Source organism: Bos taurus, chromosome 5 (genome assembly GCF_002263795.3).
Source record: "Bos taurus isolate L1 Dominette 01449 registration number 42190680 breed Hereford chromosome 5, ARS-UCD2.0, whole genome shotgun sequence".
Classification (NCBI taxonomy): domain Eukaryota; kingdom Metazoa; phylum Chordata; class Mammalia; order Artiodactyla; family Bovidae; genus Bos; species Bos taurus.
The window spans coordinates 95,323,768-95,343,787 of record NC_037332.1 but is presented as its reverse complement, the minus strand read 5'-3'; the positions used below and the strand labels follow the sequence as shown (position 1 = coordinate 95,343,787).

The 20,020-nt window shown below is 39.7% G+C and overlaps 1 protein-coding gene across 4 annotated transcripts in view; it reads right to left on the bottom strand.

Annotated features, from left to right (window-relative positions):
- The window catches only part of PLBD1 (phospholipase B domain containing 1), an 89,032-nt gene that overhangs the window by 19,196 nt on the left and 49,816 nt on the right, over positions 1 to 20,020 (bottom strand). For all 4 annotated transcript variants that reach the window (NM_001166298.1, NM_001101044.2, XM_005206971.4 and 1 more), the window contains exons 3-6: positions 19,752 to 19,835; positions 17,911 to 18,049; positions 13,080 to 13,220; positions 12,355 to 12,499 (exon numbers count right to left, since the gene is read on the bottom strand). In NM_001166298.1, coding sequence (NP_001159770.1) covers positions 12,355 to 12,499; positions 13,080 to 13,220; positions 17,911 to 18,049; positions 19,752 to 19,835 — 509 coding nt within the window. The remainder of the gene's footprint in view (positions 1 to 12,354; positions 12,500 to 13,079; positions 13,221 to 17,910; positions 18,050 to 19,751; positions 19,836 to 20,020) is intronic.

Below are 20,020 nucleotides of genomic sequence, written 5' to 3'. Positions count from 1 at the left end.
ATATTTTGTTTTCAAATGTCTTACTGCCATTTGATTTTAACATAGATGGATGTGACACTTCAGGAATAGTTTTCTTTTTTTAAAGGAAAAAACAAAGTAATATCTTGGCAACATACTCACCTTTCTGCTTAGGTTTTTCCCACAGCTAAAGAGGAATTACGTCACTTCTCAGATCTTGGGGAAGGCAATCACCTATGCTGGGCTGTCTGATGTCTCAAAGCCTATCTGATTCTCATTAAAACTTTATTTAACACCTACTACATTCCAAGCACTGTGCAATGACCCCAGCCTAGAGACTGTAGTAGAATTCCTTCAGCTTCTCCAAAAGTCACATGCCCAGACTGCTCTCCCTACCCACCTGTGCTCCACTCTTGAGTCTCCACCGGGAGCCCTGCACTAAGGTGACTGCTGCGGGAAAAACCTCTGTTTCCTCCCTAAGAAAAGATGCTCTCATGTCATCACACAACGTGAAATCTTCCAGTCACTTGTTCTGTCTACTCTACAATGGACTCAGTCTTCCTACCTTACAGAATGGCATTCTTTGACTTCTCTTTCTGCTAAGAACCTAACTGGTACCAACCAATTTCCCCCTTCACTTTCCAGTAATTATTCTTCAATCAAGTATGGCTGGGTTTTTGTTTTTATTTTTCAGCACATTTCTGCTTTACCCTGCAATAGGAATGGGATCAATGAAAGATTCATACTATTAGATATTCAGGCACATGAAGACCCTACTTTGGAGCCTGAATATCCTGAAGTAGCTCAAATAAAACAATAAGTATAATTCTTATTCTAAGATAATAATAATCTCTTGGGCCATAAAGATGGCTGAGCACCAAAGAATTGATGCTTTTGAACTGTGGTGTTGGAGAAGACTCTTGAGAGTCCCTTGGACTGCAAGGAGATCCAACCAGTCAATCTTAAAGGAAACCAACCCTGAATATTCATTGAAAGGATGATGCTGAAGCTGAAGCTCCAAAACTTTGGCCACCTGATGTGAAGAGCCACCTCACTGTAAAAGACCCTGATGCTGGGAAACACTGAAGGCAGGAGGTGAAGGGGATGACAGAGGATGAGATGGTTAGATAGCATGTCGCTGACTCAGGGACATGAGTTTGAGCAAACTTGGGGAGATAGTGAACAACAGGGAAGCCTGGCGTGCTGCAGTCCATGGTATCGCAGAGTTGGACATGACTTAGTGACTGAACAACAGCAAAGATTATACAGAGTAAATATGAAGAGGTGGGTGTACATTTAATCAATGTTCAAACAATCAAAATTGTTTGCTTTTCTTCAATAAGAAGTTATTTACTTTAGGTTATATTACTTGTTTACTGTTTCCTTTTCCATCTATCCCATAGCATGTAAGTTCCACCAGGGCAGGAACTTTTTCTGTCTTATTCACTCCAGTGGCAAGAAAAGGATTTGACATGTAGTATCTTTGTGCTTAGTCACTCAGTCGTGTCCAGTTCTTTGTGACCCCACGGATTGTCAATGGAATTCTCCAGGCAAGAACACTGGAGTGGGTTGCCCATTTCCTTTTCTAAAGGATCTTCCAGACCCAGGAATCGAACCTGTGTTTCTTGCGTCTCCCGCATTGGCAAGCTGATTCTTTACCACTGTGCCACTTGGGAAGCCCCTTGAAACATAGTAGGTACTCAGTAAATAACTGTTACGTACAAGAGAGAAGGAGAAGATGGTGGTGACTAACATTAATAGTGTACCTACTACACATCAGAAACTTTGCTTTAGAAGGATGGATACTTTCATTTGATCTTCACAAAAAGAGCACTTAGATGAGGTGGTTTTTTTTTTTTTTTTTTAAGTATTTCGCTTTTTAAAGCTTATAAACAGCATTGTCAGGGATAAATCTAGAACTGAATCTCAACACATGCCTTTTCCACCCTAACATACATCTGACAACATTGAGGGGAATAGTCATGCAAAGGGCAACAACACATAGGCACAATGGAGCAAATACATTAGAAGCAATTAAGGAGAGGGTGAATCATGGGGAGTTGCATGTTTAAACAGGGTGGAGGTGGGGAAAATCACCTTATGACTAGTCAATCAAGCAAAGTGTGGAGAATAAGGTGGAATTTCTATAAAGATAGAAGGGAAGAAGCTTTCTTTGGCTAGGTGGGGCACGATTCAAGGCAGGGGTGGCCTGGCAGATGTTATCAGCATCCGGGTGCTAAGTTGTTTCAGCTTGTCCAATTCTTTGCGACTCTTTGGACTGTAGCCCTCCAGGCTCCTCTGTCTATGGGATTTCCCAGGCAAGAATACAGGAGTGGGTTGCCATTTCCTCCTCCAGGGGATCTTCCTGACCCAGGGATTGAACCCACATCTCTTACATCTCCTGCATTGGCAGGCGGGTTCTTTACCACTAGCGCCACCTGGGTGGCTACTCAGTATCCTGGGATGGTACCAAAGAGGAACATAAAACAAAAGAAAGGCACATAGGAAAGCAGGAATGAAGTGCTACAAAATCTACCTACAGTCTTTGGAATAAGTGACCGAGTTCTACTTTTATTTAATTCTACTTTTATTTCTTCTCCTCCTTTGGTTCTTCTGCTTTTTAAAGGCAGAAGATATAGATCTTGGCATGTATTAAATCATAGTTTGTATATGTTTCAGCCTTATGATCAAAGTATCTAGGATAAAAGAGGTAACATGAAATTAATAAAAGTAATTGTACTTCATTAAAAATGTTTACAACTATAAAGGCAATTTAATAATGAATGAAAGTAGTAATATTATGGATTATGAAGGAGACTTGGCTACATTTTCCCCAGGCATTGAGGGTATTCTTTTATCTTCCTACTTTCAAGTATTGGAACTTCAAACAGAAGAAGGCTGAGCAAAATCATGTCTACCCAAACCCAAAGGGCTGCCAGAGTCTAAAAGGATAGACATGGAAACCCAATAAGTTAGAAACGCCTAGGGTGCTTGTTTGAATGTACCAACCCAGATCAACTGGTTAAGAATTCCTATGGATGGCACTTTAGAATCTTCATTTTTAACAAGCTCCAGAGAAAACTGTAAAGGGGTATGTAACATGTGTGTGGGAGGTGATGGAACGCCCAGATGTAATGCAAAGTAGGAACACATGCATGCTTGGTGAAACATACTGAGTGCGCTCTGGAGAGCTCCACTTACAGATAATTAAGCGGGAAGCCTCGGCCTCATAGGCATCATCATTATTTATTGTACTCCTCAATTAGAACACTTTGAATAGGTTCCAGCTTTGGTTCCCACGCAAAAGTTCCACCCACCCGCATCCCAAGAGGCCCTTTGAATCCACGGTCTCTTTTAGTTTTAACCATTTAACTTACATACAAATGGAACCATTTCTGAAAACAAACAAACAAACCAAAAAATGGGTATTTTGTAGTCAGATATGTTTTGCTTGAACCGCACTGCCCAACTTCTGAGCAGTATGGTTCTGAAAAGGCTATTTAACTTCTCTGAACCTGTTTATTTGAAAAATACTGATACAATACCCTCCTTGTTAGGTCTTTATGAAAATTAAGTGACATAAAACACACCAAATGTGAATTATGCGTACACTGAGTGTAAGTTATAATGCCGGACACATAAGTAGGAACTAAACAAACATTAGTTTTGGGGGCTTTTTGTTTTTCTTTTTATTTCAAAGACAGGTTAAGCACAAATGAGTTTAAAGTAACTTACTTAAAACTTGGGTGCTGCCTAATTCCCATACAACTAGTTGGGTCCTATTCATGTCATTCCTATTAAGGTCCTAACTTGCTTCAGTCGTGTCTGACTCTTTGAGACTCTATGGACTGTAGCCCGCCAGGCACCTCTGTCCACAGGATTTTCCAGGCAAGAATACTGGAGTGGGTTGCCATTTCTTCCCAACCCAGGGATGGAACCCACATCTCTTCTGTCTCCTGCACTGGCAGGCGGGTTCTTTACTAGTGCCACCTGCGTGGCTACAAAGGATCAACTTACAGGTCCAATCCCTACACTGTCCAGGTGTGCATCTGAGATGCCTTGATAACAATTCCTGAACATCTTAGACTCTTGTTTTCAAATCAACAGTATAAAGGGAGGGTGCTAAATAAATTAGTTTTAAAAACATGCAGTTTATTTAAAAAAAAAGGGGGGGAGGGCAGGATGAAGAAAAGTCAGTGAGACTGTGATAGAGATGATGCTCTCTTCAGCAGGCCCTTCTCCACCTCTCACTGAATTTCCCATCTTTCTCTCTCCAGTTTCCACATGTCCACATCAGGATGGGTTGTCTGTAATCTGTCTGCTGTCTCCTTTCCTTTTTCTTTCCATTATCTTTTTCCTCCTTCCTTGCCTCCATAAATATTTATTCAATGATTACCATATGCAAGCCTCTGTACTGGCCCTGGGGATGCAGACATGAATACGGAACATGGGCTTTGAAGAAGTTACCCACAGGCACCAGGGAAGCTGAAAGGAGGGGTAGCTGGCTCTGCCTGAAAGTTAAGGAAGGCTTCGAAGAGGAGCGCTTGTGAGACTTTTGTTAATATGGCAAACATTTGGGTAAGGTGCATTAAAAGGCAATAAAAATGTTCATAGGGTGAACATTCCAATAGCAACACAAAGAAATCGGATGATTCCTCCCACAAGTAAAAATGGTAAACTGTACGGTGGCGGTGGCTTAGTCACTCAGTCACATCTGATTCTTGTGACCCCAAGGACTGTAGCCCGCCAGGCTCCTCTCTCCATGGGATTTCTCAGGCAAGAATGTTGCAGTGGGTTGCCATTTCCTTCTCCAGGGTAACAGTATGATTAATTGGGGCTTACCCAAGGAATGCCAAGTTGATTTAACATCTGAAAATTAATCAATGGAACTCACTATATGAATACAAGATGAAAATCAGGTGATCATTTTAATAGAAAATGAGAATTGCATGAAGTGCAGCACTTATTCATTGATAGAAACATAAAGAAAAGTAGTAAGAGACAGAATCCTCTTTAACCTTATAGAGGGTATCTACAAAAAGCCTACAATTAACATCATACTTGATGGTAATGACTGCATACTTTTTCACTTAAGATCAGGAACTAGGCAAGGATTTCCATGCCACTTCTAGTCTATAGTCTACAGTCCTGGAGGTCTTATCCAGTGCACTCATGGAAGAAAACAAAGACAGAGAAGGTAAGGGGGAAGTAAAAGTGTCTTCCTACAGAGATGGGCTGATGAGGCATCTAGAAAAATCCCAAGAAATCTACCAAAAAAAAAAAAAAAAAGCTATTAGAATGATAAATGAACTTAGAAAATTCTCAAGATAAAAAGTAAATATACAAAAAATAGTATTTCAATATTGTGATGGTTTTTAAATTTCCACAATTCCTTGGCAATTTTCCCTTAAAAAGATAGATTCTAACATCCTCTTCTTGAGTGTGGACTAATCATTAACAACCTCTTTCTAATGAATGTGGTGGAAGTGACAGCATGTGACTTCTGAGACTAGGTCATAATAGTCACTGCTGTTTCTGCCTTGTTCTTATGGATCACTTGGTTTGGGGGAACCAGGAGCCCTTTTTCAAGAATACTTGAGCAGTTCTACAGAGAGGCCCATGGAAGGGAATCGATTTGTCAGCAGCATCTTTTTGACCATGGAAGTGAGTCACCTTGGAAGTACATCCTTTCGCTTCAGTTAAGTTATCAGAGATTTCAGCCCCTCAGTCTCCGGGTCTTTGTAGACACAAGCCATCCTAACTGGGCCCTATCTAAATTCCTTATCCATAGAGACTATGAAATGCTAAACAATTACTGTCATTCCTTCAAGTCACAAGTTTGGGTCATGACTTGTTACATGGTGATAGATAACTAATGCATACATACAAGCAATGAACAATTGGAAAAGGGAATAAAAAACCGAATCTGATGACAGTAGCATCAAAATTCACTTAGGATTCAAATTAGCTTAAGGTATGTAAGACCAATATACTAAAAACTACCAAAAAATTGCTCAAATTAAAGAAGAAGACCTAAATAAATAAAGAAACAATATTTGTGGATGGGAAGACTCAGGTTTACTGACATGTTGATTCTCTCTGATTAATTTAAAGCTTCAATGCAATAGAAATCAATAGATCTTTTTTTTTGACATGAACAAATTTTATTTTTAATATAATTTCTAAAGGCTACACTTTGATGTATTCCCTGAGTTGTAAAATGTAACCTATCTTACACCCTATAGCTTGTACCTCCCAGTCCCCCTACCCTCTGTAAACCCTCTCTCCTCCCCACTAGTAACAACTAGTTTGTTCTATATGAGTCTTCTTTTCTTGTTATATTCACTAATTTATATTGTTTTAGAGTCCACATATAAGTGATTTCATATAGTATTTGTCTTTCTCTGTCTGACATAAGTGAAATAATTCACTTAGCGTAATGCCTTTCAAGTCCACCCATATTGTTCCAAATGGCAAAATTTCATTCTTTTTATGGCTGAGTTGTATTCCATTGTGTGTGTGTGTGTATATATATAAATATATATATATAACATATATACCACATCTTCTCTATCAGTCATCTGTTGATGAACACTTAGGTTGCTTCTATGTCTTAGAAATTGTAAATAATGCTGCTATGAACACTGAGGGGCACATATCTTTTCAAGGTAGTGTTTCTGGCTTTTTTTTTTTTGGATATGTATCCAGGAGTGGAATTGCTGGGTCATATGATAGCTGTAGTGTTAGAGGAACTTCCATACTGTTTCCCATGGTGGCTGCACCAATACAGATTTCCACCAGCCAGTGTACAAAGGTTCACTTTTCCCCACATCCATTAGAGATATTGAGTAGAGTTCCCTGTGTCATACAGTAAGGTCCTTATTAGTCATCTATTTTACATATGTGTTGTCTGTTTAAGTCGTGTCTGATTCTCTTGCAACCCCATGGACTGTAGCCTCTGTCCATGGAATTTTCCAGGCAAGAATACTGCAGTGGGTTGCCATTTCCTCTTCCAGGAGTGCCTAGTGATGGTGGCAGAAACTAAGGATCCAGAGAAGTATATAAACTTTTTTTTTTTTTAACTGCTTTTCAAATTAATTAATTAATTTTTGGCTGTGCTGGGTCTGTGTTGCTGCAAGCAGGCTTTCTCTATTTGCAGTACATGGGCTTCTCATTATGGTGGCTTCTCTTGTTGCAAAGCATGGGCTCTAGGCACATGGGCTTCAGTAGTTGTGGCACACAGGCTTAGCTGCCCTGTGGCATGTGGAATCTTCCCGGACAAGGGCTCAAACCTGTTGCCCCTGCATGGACAGCAGATTCTTATCCACTGGACCACCAGGGAAGTCCCAGTGTATAACCTTTTATCTGGGAAGTGTTCCCAAGCTATAGTGAGGCCAAGGGGGTGTGCCAGCATGATGTCTCCCAGCTTATGTTCCCTGGCTATGTCTCCTGAGCCTCTAGAGGGGTGGAAAACCTGAAGCCTGTCTGAAGCTGAAGCTCCAGGCTAAGTAAATAGGTCTTTTTCACAGGAATACTTGGGTTTTATTTCCACTTGCTGTCTGTGCAGTGCCCCGGGGATGTTTGCCTGCTGAGAATTGTCTTTCTGATGGTTACAGCCCTGTGGAGCTCAGGAATGCCAGTGTCCTTGGCCAGCAAGGCTGAGGGATCAAAGGGTGTCCCTTGTGTGGATTGCACGTGCTCAGCGGCTTTAGCAAGACTGATGAGGAGTGTAGCAGCTGGAGCACGCTCACTGGCTTCAGAAAGACAGCTCTCCAGCCCCAGCCAGGAGGTGGGGGAGTGGCGCAACCACTGTACCTGCAGACTTCAGCCAGGACCTGGGACGGTGTCACCACCATCCACCCCTGCCTGCTTAGCTAGGCAGTTGGGAGGGTATTGTATCCAAGCTCACCAACCTGTTCTAGCGTGCTAGGTGGAGAGTGCAACAACCAGGTCCATGAGTGCCTCTGCCTTCGGGAGGGTTTTTTTTTTTTTTGCTCTTATTTATTTATTTTTGGCTATGCTGGATTTTGGTTGCTGTGCAAGCTTTTCTCTAGTTGAGGCAAGTGGGGGCTACTCTCTAATTGCAGTGCATGGGCTTCTCATTGCTGTGGCTTCTCTCTTGGTGGAGCACGGGCTCTAGGGCACACAAGCTTGGTAGTTGTGGCTCCCTGGCTCTAGAGCACAGGCTCAGTAGCTGTGGCATACAGGTTTAGTTGCTCTGCGGCATGTGGGATCTTCCCAGACCAGGGATCGAACCCGCATCCCCTGCACTGGCAAGCAGATTCTTTACCACTGAGCTACCAGGGGAGCCCAGGAGCTTTTCAATTGTCCCCTGCCTCTCCAGCTGATGCCTTTAGATTGACAACGAATCTCCTTCACGTATGGCCCTTTCCAAGCTACTGTTACTCAGCTCGCTCTGGGGGTAAGACCACATGCAAAATCCTTTAATAGGGGAATTTCACATTCCTATAGCACTTTGGAACCCTTGGAGCTCAGCCCTGTTGGGTCTCTAAGCCAGGAGTTTTGGGGGCTCATCTTTCTGGGGCAGACCCCAAGGGTTGGGGTGCCTGGGGTGGGGCTCAAATCCCTTACTTCTCCTGGAGAAGCGGCAGGCTCATGAGTCCTTGTCCAGTGTTGCTGCATACAGTAAGGAGAGGTCTTTTGCAAGACCTGTCTCTGCCTCTCCTACCTGCCTCAGTGTGTTTCTTTTATTTTGTGTTGTGGGGAGCATTTTGTCTAGTTTTCTGATCTTTTTCAGAGGGAAATGTTCCATACTTAGCTGTAGATTTAGTGTGTCCATGAGAGCCCATGAGTTCAGAATTTTTCTACTCTGTCATCCTGGACACTGCCTTAAAACCTTTCTAGATTAAAATGGGGGATATTATATTAATTTGTTTCCTTGAATAACCTCCTCTATTTTTATGAAGTCAGCTGGGACTCTTGGTGAACCCAGAGCACGAGATTGGCTTGAATAAGTCTGGGTGTGCTGGGGTAAGCAAATCCTTTTGCAATATTGACCAAGGCACTGTGAAGGATTACTAATGCTCCTCCTATCCCCCTATGCTGGAGGACAGTTTTGAGAGTGCCCTTGTAATAATTCTTACTAGGCAATTATCCCTCAAGGATTTTGGCAGGAACAACAGGAATATACAGAAAGCCAAGATCTGCTCTAGTAATTCAGCAGTCATATTTTTTTTCTTCTTGAAGATGAATATCAATCTTCTCTCCATATATTGAGCTATAACACGTTACATGGTTTGAGTTGCCTGGATTGTTGCCTCACACTTCTACATGTTCTGTTGGAAGCCTCTCTTGTCCAGCGCTCAGGAGCTTGGCATTTTGTAATTTTAAAATGCAAATCTATTAATGTCACTTTCACTTGTCACTTTAATGGTCTTGCATTGCCCTTCATTCCCTCCCTCTGGGCTTCTCTGAACTTTTTCTTGCCTACAGGCTTTTACATGTGCTATGTTCCATGTGGAACATTCCATCACATTCCATCACATATCCCGATTGGTCTGCCTAATTTATACTTGCTTTTGTGTCTTAACATAAACTTTACTTTCTCTTAAAAGTTTTCTCATCGTCCCCAAACTACTCTTCCCTATTATTACACAAATCACACTTTAAGCATTGCTTTCTTTTATTTGTCTCTATTTTTTACAGGAAGGTAAAATTTTGTTAGAATAGAGACCATTTGTCCTGTTTTTCATCACAAACACTCTGTCTAGCACATTTTAATGGAAAATTGTAGATGAATAAATTATATCATGACTTGATCTATCAGTTCTGACTCAACAATTCTTAGTATATTTATCCATATTAGGAAGAACTTCCAGGTCCTGCTACTCTGAGTACAAAACCAACATCATGATCCTAATTCACTCAATCTACCGTGGCATTCCTCCACCAAAAAAAAAACAAGTCACCCAGCTTCTTTTCTGGGATCAACAGCACCTTCACATGGCATAGAGTTCACGGCAAAGCTTAGTTCCACACCTATTGAATGAATCCGATGTGACTGATCCCTTAATTAAAAAATTCTTTGTAATATAAATAAAATTCTATGTGGTTTTCATGTTTGCTGTTGAGAACAAAGCAGTTTAGTTAGAGAAATTATGAATTACACTGCTCTACTGGCTCCTATAAAAACATCTTGGAGTAAGAAAGATGTCTTTTGTTTTCTCTCAGTTATATATATACTTCTGTATCTGTCTATTCTGGAAGGAAATCAACCCTGAATATTCATTGGAAGGACTGATGCTGAAGCTGAAGTTCCAATACTTTGGCTGACTCGAAGAGCCAACTCACTGGAAAAGACCCTGATACTGGGGAAGACTGAAGGCAGGAGGAGAATGGGGACAACAGAGGATGACATGGTTGAATGGCATCACCGACTCAATGGACATGAGTTTGAACAACCTCCAGGAGATGGAAGGACAGGGAAGCCTGGTGTGCTGCAGTCCATGGGTCGCAAAGAGTCAGACACAAGTAAGCGATCAAACAACAACAATATATGCAAATATTAGCAAGCCAAACGTTTTCATACGAAATTCCTCCATGTCCTTCTCCCTCACTACTTTTGGGATCCAGGACTGTTAAGATTGGAGAGTTTTGAAAGCAAAGATTTCAGGTAGCTGTTGAATTTTGCATTTTATCAAAAATAGGAGGAAGAATAGGAATGGTTCATTGTCTCAGTATCTTGCTGTCCTTAAATTTTGGAACAAAGAATCAAATCATGGTCTAACTTGCAGAAAGGAGTCCTCAGTCCCCCTCAATACTAAAACAATTCAGCAAACAACAACAAAGATGAAATCCAAGTGATCTCAAAGGAAGGATCAGATCACAAGGACAGTAAAACAGACCACTATTCCCCTGGTCAGAATTCCTGATAGGGTAAAGCTAGTATTATCAAGAACAACAGAACCAGAAGAGGCAATAATACTCAGACAAAAATACTCTTTCAAAGGTAGATATGACAGGTAGTTGGTATAACCACCCTGTAAGTTGCATATTTGTAATTAGAGGTTAGTATCCACATCATATCCCTATAGGACACTTGGATGTTTGGTAAGAACTTCCCCCTTGTCTTTTTGCTGGTGATGTTTTCTGAAGAGGTTGCAAACCAGCTGTTGGGGGCAATTCCAGCTATCAGATACAATTTTAGGGGTTTACACAGTGGGTTTTGTTTTTTAAATCCATATTTCTCTCTTGAGAAGCTAGAGGATATGGAAATACTGATCTCCAGGACGTGTCCGGGTGACAATGGTTAGTAGGTGCTGAACAGCTGACTCCCTTTCAATGGACCCTGTCTTTGCTACAATTGTTTCCACTTCTATTTACTTTTACTGATCCCTTTTATTCACTTATATCATCTTCTTGTCTCCTTTAGGCATGCATATGTGCATGCTCAGTCTCTTCATTTGTGTCCAACTCTGTGGCTCCATGGACTGTAGCCGACCAGGCTCCTCTGTCCATGGGATTCTCCAGGCAGGAATACTGGAGTGGGTTGCCATGCCTTTAGATCTTCTTAACCCAGGGATCAAACCCACACCTCTAATGTCTCCTGCATTGGCAAGTGGTTCTTTACCATTAGCACCACCTAGGAAGCCCATTGCAAGCATGAGCCCCCTGGGAAGCCCCCTGCTTTAGGCATAGGAGTTTGCAACTCCTATTCTACAAAGATTGTCCCTTCTCATCCATCTCTACTTGCTCAAATTCTAGTCATCATTCATAGTTCATCTCAAATCTCAACTTTTTTCCTTTTCCCAACAATCAGATGTGAGTTATCCCTATTTTGAATACTCACAACATTTCTAACACTGCTTTTGTAGCCTATACAGTATTCAGCAGTAATATTATTCTTATCTGTATTTTATTTATCTTGTTAGTATAAGACCTATAAGCTTGTACATTCATTCACTCATTCATTCAGCAAAAATTTATTTTTTGCTGAATTTATTTTTTGCCATACGCTAGGTAAAGTCCTGTGGATATTGCAAAGAATACAAGAAATGGGTAAATCAACCATACTTCGACTAAAAAAATCATAAAAAAGAGAACTGGAGACAGGCTCTCAAGGAGAAATTGCAATCAGGATCTTTCTTGCTCATCTTTGCTTCCACTTCAGAGCCTCAGAAAGTGACTTGTACTTAATACTCAGTTGGCATTTGTAGAAGTGAATTTCTGGCAATCCTCTTAACATAGTTTATGACATAGTACTTTAAGTAAAAGTAATAGAGTTATATATCTTCAAACAGCACTCTAAAAACCAGTTTTTATTAATATATGCTAATCACTAAACATTTATTCATCCATTCCAGTTACTCTGAATCACCAAGGTTTCATCTGGAAATAGGACTCAAAGTACTGAGATGTCTCTCTAAATTTAGTTACCTGGGTAACTGCTGAAAGAGAGGCGACTGCTGCTGGTGTCTTTATCAACGATGTTGAAGTCCCAGTGTTTATATATCCTGAGCATGGCTGCATATGTGTACCAGCTTGAGTGAGCAAAAAAGATGTTCTCAAATCCAGGAAGAACCTGTAGCCAGAATCACAGTGAAGTAAACAGAAAACTGACTGCAAATGTGGGAAATATACATCTACTGAGGTGTTTATTGCTATATTTGGTAGTGGAAAATTAACCTTTAATGTACACAAGACAGATTCTGTCCTAGCTTCCAAAATGGAAGATTCTAGAAGGTAGGAGTGGCAGGTACATACAGCATGAGAAAAATGATGGAAGAAACAGAAGTGCTGTGTGCATGCTAAGTTGCTTCAGTCGTGTCTGATTTTTTGCGACCCCATGGACTGTAGCCTGCCAGGGTCCTCTGTCCATGGGATTCTCCAGGCAAGAATACTGAAGTGGGTTGCCATGCTCTCCTCCAGGGGATCTTGCTGACTCAGAGATTGAACCTGCAATGGCAGGTGGGTTCTTTAACATCATGTACATCCAATTCCCTCTATCAGTTCCTTCCAGTTCTTAACTTCCATGACAGAGGAACCCATGAGGTGATATGTAACTACAGCAGGGGTGGTGAGATGCCATGTTTGGGTGACATATAGAAAGAATCTCCATGGACCAGAAGAAGGACAAAGAGAAAGGCTACCGAGTGACTCACCTTAATAAGGGCAGAGCAATGTCCCATGTCCCATCTCTTAAAAAACTTCAGGCTGGAGTTTTTTGTGGGAGAAAGTGAGGGAATCAGATCCAGCAGGTCTCCAATAGCATTCAGGAACTGAATCTGGAACAGGGTCATGGGCTGGGGAAAGACAAAGACTGCACTTAACATTGATTTGTTACTATCACATGTCATTTTCTATTGGGAGGGTTCCCCTTGTTAGGTATTCCTTTGTGAAGAGTCCCTCATGTAACAGATACCAAGATTTTTTTGTACTTTATAAAATAATTTTTATTACTTTATAGTTTACGAGACATTTTAGCCTTTTATCCACAGATTCGAAGAGTGGGTCCTAGGAAAGGAAAACAGAGCACTCTGCTTGCATTTCTCTACTGCAGATTTTTTCAGTCTTGGCACAAGTGATACATGTGTGCATGGCCAGTCATGTCTGACTCTGTGACCCCATGGACTGTAGCCTGCCAGGCTTCCCTGTCCATGGGACTTCCTGGGAAAGAACACTGGAGTGGGTTGCCATAAGATTTATAGTGGAAATTCTTTTCACTCCTCTTCTCTGTTTGCTCAAACCTCAATCCTATCTCCAGCTTACCACTTGGTTTCTAGTGTATCTCTTTAGACTTTTAAAAATGCCTTGTGCTGTGCTAAGTTGCTTCAGTCGTGTACAATTCTGCAACCCTATGGACTGTAGCCTACCAGGCTCCTCTGTTCATGGGGATTCTCCATGCAAGAATACTGGAATGGGTTGCCATGCCCTCTCCAAGGGATCTTTTTAAAATGTCTTACAAATACATTTTTTAAAACATAAATAATAATATATTTTATGTGCTTCTTTTCACCTTGATTTTTTTTTTTTCCTCTTCGTATCTTTTGGTGTCTTGGGGACCGTTCCATATTGGATGTAAAAATCTTCTTCATTCTTTTAAACAGTATGTCTATGAATGGATGCATTATAATGTTTTTAATCAGTATTTTATTGATGGACTTTCAGGTGGTTTCTAGTCTTTTACTATTAAAGACAATCTTCCAATAATGAGCCTTGGACACATTATTTTCTATAATAATGTGTGTAGAACACACATTATATTATAATCTGTGTAGAACAGATTTCTAAAGATGATTTTGATTTTAATAGATATTTCCATATTATCTTCACAGGGCTTATTTCAATTATACTATTACAGCCTCAACAACGAATTAAACAATTAGTTTATTTCCAAGTTGATAAGGAAAAAACAGTATCTGGTAGCTACATTTAATGTAGACCATTTTTAAAGTCTTTATTGAATTTGTTACAATATTGCTTCTGTTTTATGTGTTGTTTTTTTTTTTTTTTTTGGCCATGAGGCATGTAGGATCTTAGTTCCCCAACCAGGGATCGAACCCCCTGCACTGGAAGACAAAGTCTTAGCCACTAGACTGCCAGGGAAGTCCCCTCACTGTAGTTTATCTTGGCATTTATGAATACAGCTGAATATATATTTAAGAATCTTTGGATTTACTTTTTGTGAACTGTTAACATGCTTTATTTTTCTACTAGGTTATTCTTTTTTATCTACTTTTAAGAGCTCTTTAAGTCTGACATGAATTGCAAGATTTTTTCAGTTTGTAATTTGCCTTTAAATTTTTTGCATTTATTTTAAAAATCAAGAATGATATCATACATATGAAAGAATGAAGATGTAAATGCACATTTTAAGAAAAAATAATAAAAATAAACTCCTATGTACCTGCATCCCAGTTAAAAAATAGACTGTTTTAAATAGACTATCAGCTGTGCCTTAGAAAGTCACCAATCTCATTTCTGTTCCCCATCAGCAGTAACCACTCTGCTAAATTTCAAGTTGTTCATTACTTGCTTTCCTATCATTTTATCATCTATGTATAAATCCCTAGGCAATATATTTTTAAAACTTTGCCTGGTTTAGAATATGGATAAATAGAATCATATCATGTGCATTCCCTTGCTCAAAATTATTTTTTGACATGGATCAATGTCGACAGTGTGGAAACGGTTCGTTCATGTTCATTCCCATATGGTATCACATTACATGAACATACGGTATCACAATATACTTAGGATAAGCATTTGAGACGTTTACAGCTCACAGTAAACAATGATGCTGTGAACTTTTACATATGTGGACCCCATGTTCAAGACTGTATCTAATCTCTGAGTGGGTCTGCCAGGTTGTAGAATATGTATTAACCTCAAATGTTTCAAGTAATGTCCCATCCTTTTCCAAAGTGGTTGTAAGAGTTTACTTACACCAGTAGTGGTTGGGATTTCCCAGTTCTGGTGTGTAATAGGATTTCACTGTGGCTTTATGATGCATTTCCTTGAAATCGTGCATTTCTTCACATGTGTATTGGTCATTTGTGCTTCCTCTGCTGTGAAGTTCCTGTTGATGTTTTGTGCCCGTTACCCATTTTTCTACTGGGTATGTTCTTTTTAAAAATTTGTTGACATTCTTTATGTATTTTAGATACAAATCCTTTGTTAGTTAAATGTATTGCAAATATCTTCCCCTGGTTTGCAGCTTATCTTTTCACTCTCTATATTGTTTTTTGATAAAAAGAAATTCTTATTTTAATTAGTCAAATTTCCCAATCTTTTTCTCCATGGCTAGTGCTTCTATGTCTTGTTTAAGATAGACCATATTCTCCTGGGGAAGACTAAATGCTACTGGGTCAAGGCTATTGTCATTACTTCTAGGCTTTTTCAAGGGACAAAGAAAGGAAACGTACATTTTTTTTTTAATTAAGGAAGCCAAAAGTAATGATTTCCTACCTATATGTTAATTAAAAAATACACAGCATGTTTACTTCATTAACTTTTCTTGTGCTGAAAATCTTTTTATCTAATATACTTCTTTGCTTTATCTTTATCTATCAAAATCTATCAGATTTCAAAATAGCAATATAATATTTTTACTAAAGTAAGATTACAAGTCAAGGCTGTCTATTTCTGTTTTGGTGGTTTTCTTATCCTTAGCATCTATTCCACTGAGGATGCACTGCTTTGTAAGGATAACTGTTTTTTGCTCGTTTGTTTTGGCCATGCTGTGTGGCATGTGGGATCCTAGTTTCCTGACCGAGGATGGAACTCATGCCCCCTGCACTGAAAGTGTGGAGTCCCAACCACTGGACTACCAGGGAAGTTCAGTAACTCTGTTTTGACATCATCTAACTGTTGCCCATATGGTTATACCATGAACTTGATGTATTAAGTATATTTGTGTGCATTCGTTTTCAGGTCTTAGGAATCACTTAGCTTCCAAAAATTTTGTGTAAGTATGAACAGCATTTACATGGTTTCAAAGTCAAATGTAAAAAAACAAGTTACATCCAGAGGAATGTAGCTTTCATTTCTGCTCCCTCCATTCTCCTTTCATTTATCTTTTAGTTATTGGTTTACACTTTCATTGCTGTTTCTCCTTGAAAATATGTGTAAATCTATCATCTCTCTATCTATCATCTATTATCTATCTATCTCAATTTCTTATGCAGAAGGCAGCACATGATATACACCAGTCTTTACTTTTTACACTTAATAACAGATTCTGAAGGTCAGTCCATAGCAGTATATGGAGATACACCTCATTCCTGTTTACAGCCACATCATTCGTACAGCCAGTCTTCATGTCTTTGGCTGTTTTCAGTCTTTTCACTACTGTAAATTATCTGCAATGAATAGGCTTATATTGCTGCCAGTGAACCTTTGTGATAATCCTGGAAATCTTGCATCAGAGGATAAATGAGTATGTGATTTTGGTGTTGGATGCCAAGCTGTCCATAGCAGATATGCCATTTTGTATTCCCACCAGTCTTTTAGGAAAATGTTTTTTTCCCCCTATTACCTGTTAACACAGTATGCTCTCACACTTTGGAATTTTTGCCAAACTGATAAGTAAGAAAAGATTTCTCAGTATGGCTTTCCAGGTGGCTTGGTGGTAAAGAATCCACCTGCCAATGCAGGAGACATGGGTTCGAACTCTGGTTCGGGAAGATCCCCTGGAGAAGGAAATGGCAATGCACTCCAATATCTTGCCTGGGAAGTCCCATGGACAGAGGAGTCTGGCGGACTACAGTCCATGGGCTCACAAAGCGAGTGGACACAACTTAGTGACTAAACAACAAGCATTTCTCAGTATGGTTTTAATTTGTATTTCTAGTTTTATTACCAAGGCTGAGCTCATGTGATTAAGAATACTTTTTGCACCTATTTTCTATAAACTGTCATTTTGTATATTTTGTCCAGTGTGCGTGTGGTATATATATTACCTCCAGGAAATAAACTCTTCCTAATTTTTGGAAGTATATTAAACAGTACCTTTCTATCCTCAATGATTCAGTAAACTTTTCAGAAAAAATTATGACATGTGGGCCTGGGTTGTGTGTGTGTGTTTATGTGTGTGTATGTGTGTGCAAGTGCTGTGGAGGATGGAAATCATAGTACTTGTACACTTTTAAAAATGTATACATTTTTCTTTATCATATTGTCTAAAACTCTAGCTTTAGTAGGTTAATCAAATAGCCAGTACATTCATATCGGACTTTAAGCTGACCCAGGGCACATGAACGAGACAGAGAGGATACAGAAACAAGCTGGTTTATTTATGTGTTAGGCTTGGATTTTGTGTAAGACATTGAGTCAGGTTCTAGTAATGAGATAGATAAGACAGTACTTCTATGCAAGAAATTTATTCTTTAGTCCTAATTTGATTTTCTCCTTAACTGGAATGTAATTTTAAAGACCATTTTCAGTATTCTTGCCATACCATATAAATCCTGAGTAGCTTTCTAGAAATCTTACCTTTTTTCCTTCTAATACAGCTCTCTTTGTTGCCCCTGCAAACAGCCCATCCATTTGTGCCATAACATAGTCTGCGTGTCTCCAAAATGGGTCACTCTTGTAATATTTGATGTTCTCCCGGGTCCACTGATCTTGCTTCCTGGAAGACAAATTAGCTTTGTACTAGTGGTCTCTACGGTTGTTCATCCAAAGCCAAATTAAAACCAAGCACTTAAAGATTATATATTCAGATTCCTATGCTAGTGTAGGGCTTCCCTGGTGTCTCAGATGATAAAGAATCTGCCTGCAATGTGGGAGACCTGGGTTTGATCCCTGGGTTGGGAAGATCCCCTGGAGGAGGGCATGGCAACCCACTCCAGTATTCTTGCCTGGAGAATCCCCATGAATGGAGGAGCTGGTGGGCTACAGTCCATGCAGTCCCAAAGAATCAGACACGACTGAGCAACTAAGCCCACACAAAGGTTAGTATAATTTAAATTCTGGCTCTTGTAACATTCCAATCATTTTGAAAAGATATCAGAGCAAATCCTAAATGATTTTTTATTTCTCCCAAGGACTATGAAAGTGAACATGTTAGTCAGTCAGTCATGTCCAAGTCTCTATGACTCCGTGGACTGCAGTCTGCCAGGCTTCTCTGTCCACGGAATTCTCCAGGCAAGAATACTAAAGTAGATAGCCATTCCCTTTTCCAGGGGATCTTCTTGACCCAGGGATTGAACCCAAGTCTCCTGCACTGAAGACAGATTCTTTCCCATCTGAACCACCAGGGAAGCCCCAAGGACTATGACTCTCTCTTTATAACTCTGCATGCTTTACCTAGAACTATCTAGAAACACAGATGTGATATTTATTTATTTATTTATCTGTGATATTGAGACCTAAGAAAGCTGAGGATGGACTATTCAAATGCATCTCATATAACATTATAATGTTTTCACTAAATCCATAAGGATATAGTGGTTTGTATTTGCTTATATTTCTCTCAGATCATTTTCATAGTCTATGATTTGTTGTATTCCAGTTTTTGCCAATAACTGCCTCAATGACTGTCCTACAAAAAAGTCTTTTTGTCATTGTTTTATACTCCTTTCATCTCATGTTTTAGTTGTCTGCACTTTATGCAAGATGAGTTGACATAACTTTGTATACTAAAAGCAGTTTCTGATTTGTTCAGGCTATCTCCAGATCAATTTAAAAACACAGTATCAGTGCTTCATGAGATCTAGCCTAGATGCTCGGAAGGACCTTCACATCTGGCAAACAGGTTGCTAGGTATATATTTTAGAGGGCCAAACCAAGAGTTCTTCTATCCCCAAATTAGTCTCAGTCTGTCCTTCCCACAAATGTAAAACAAATTCTGAATATTGAGAATTATTAGTCTCCAGAAAGCTTTACTAAAATAAAAATATTCTCAAAGGATGTGAGGAATTATAACTTAAGATGTGCACTAACTCCCCAGCTAGGATGAGTCTAGGTCCATAAAAAGAAAGCACCTTAGAGAGGGAGGAGGGGGATTTCTAAAGGAGAGGAGCCCCCAGGTGGAAGGGATCCAGGGGTTTGGTTTTGCCTGTCTTGTACTGTGAGGTTTCCTCTAGCTGTGTCATAGCTGACAATGTGATATATTAACCTGACCTCTGAAAGGGCATAAATTAGAAGGCATTTGTCTGCAACCAGTTTTTACGCTATCAACAAGAGGTGTTACACTTAACTATAAGAACCACTCCAGAGTCCTGCCTTAGAAATGGAAAAGAAATGGGTGAAGGGAAAACGGCTGTTTGAAATGACAGACTCAATCCCTGAAGCCTCAGCAGCAATGAGAAGAGGATGCTAATCATACGTACGTTAAAAAGTCCTGCACTTTATTCAACATGGAACGTTTCTTAATCAGCTGTGGGTAGAGGTTTGTGAAGTGGTCATCCATGTGTCTGAAAGGAGAGATGAAAATCGTTACATTTCCATTTTTCTTCTGGGATTTTCCCATCACAGTAAATTACTTGATATTTTGGCTAAGTGGGAGGTTCCCTATTGCAAACCTTCCCTACCTTTTTTAATAAATCAAACATACAATTTAAAATTGGAAATATTTTCAATGTATAGAAAAGCATAGAAT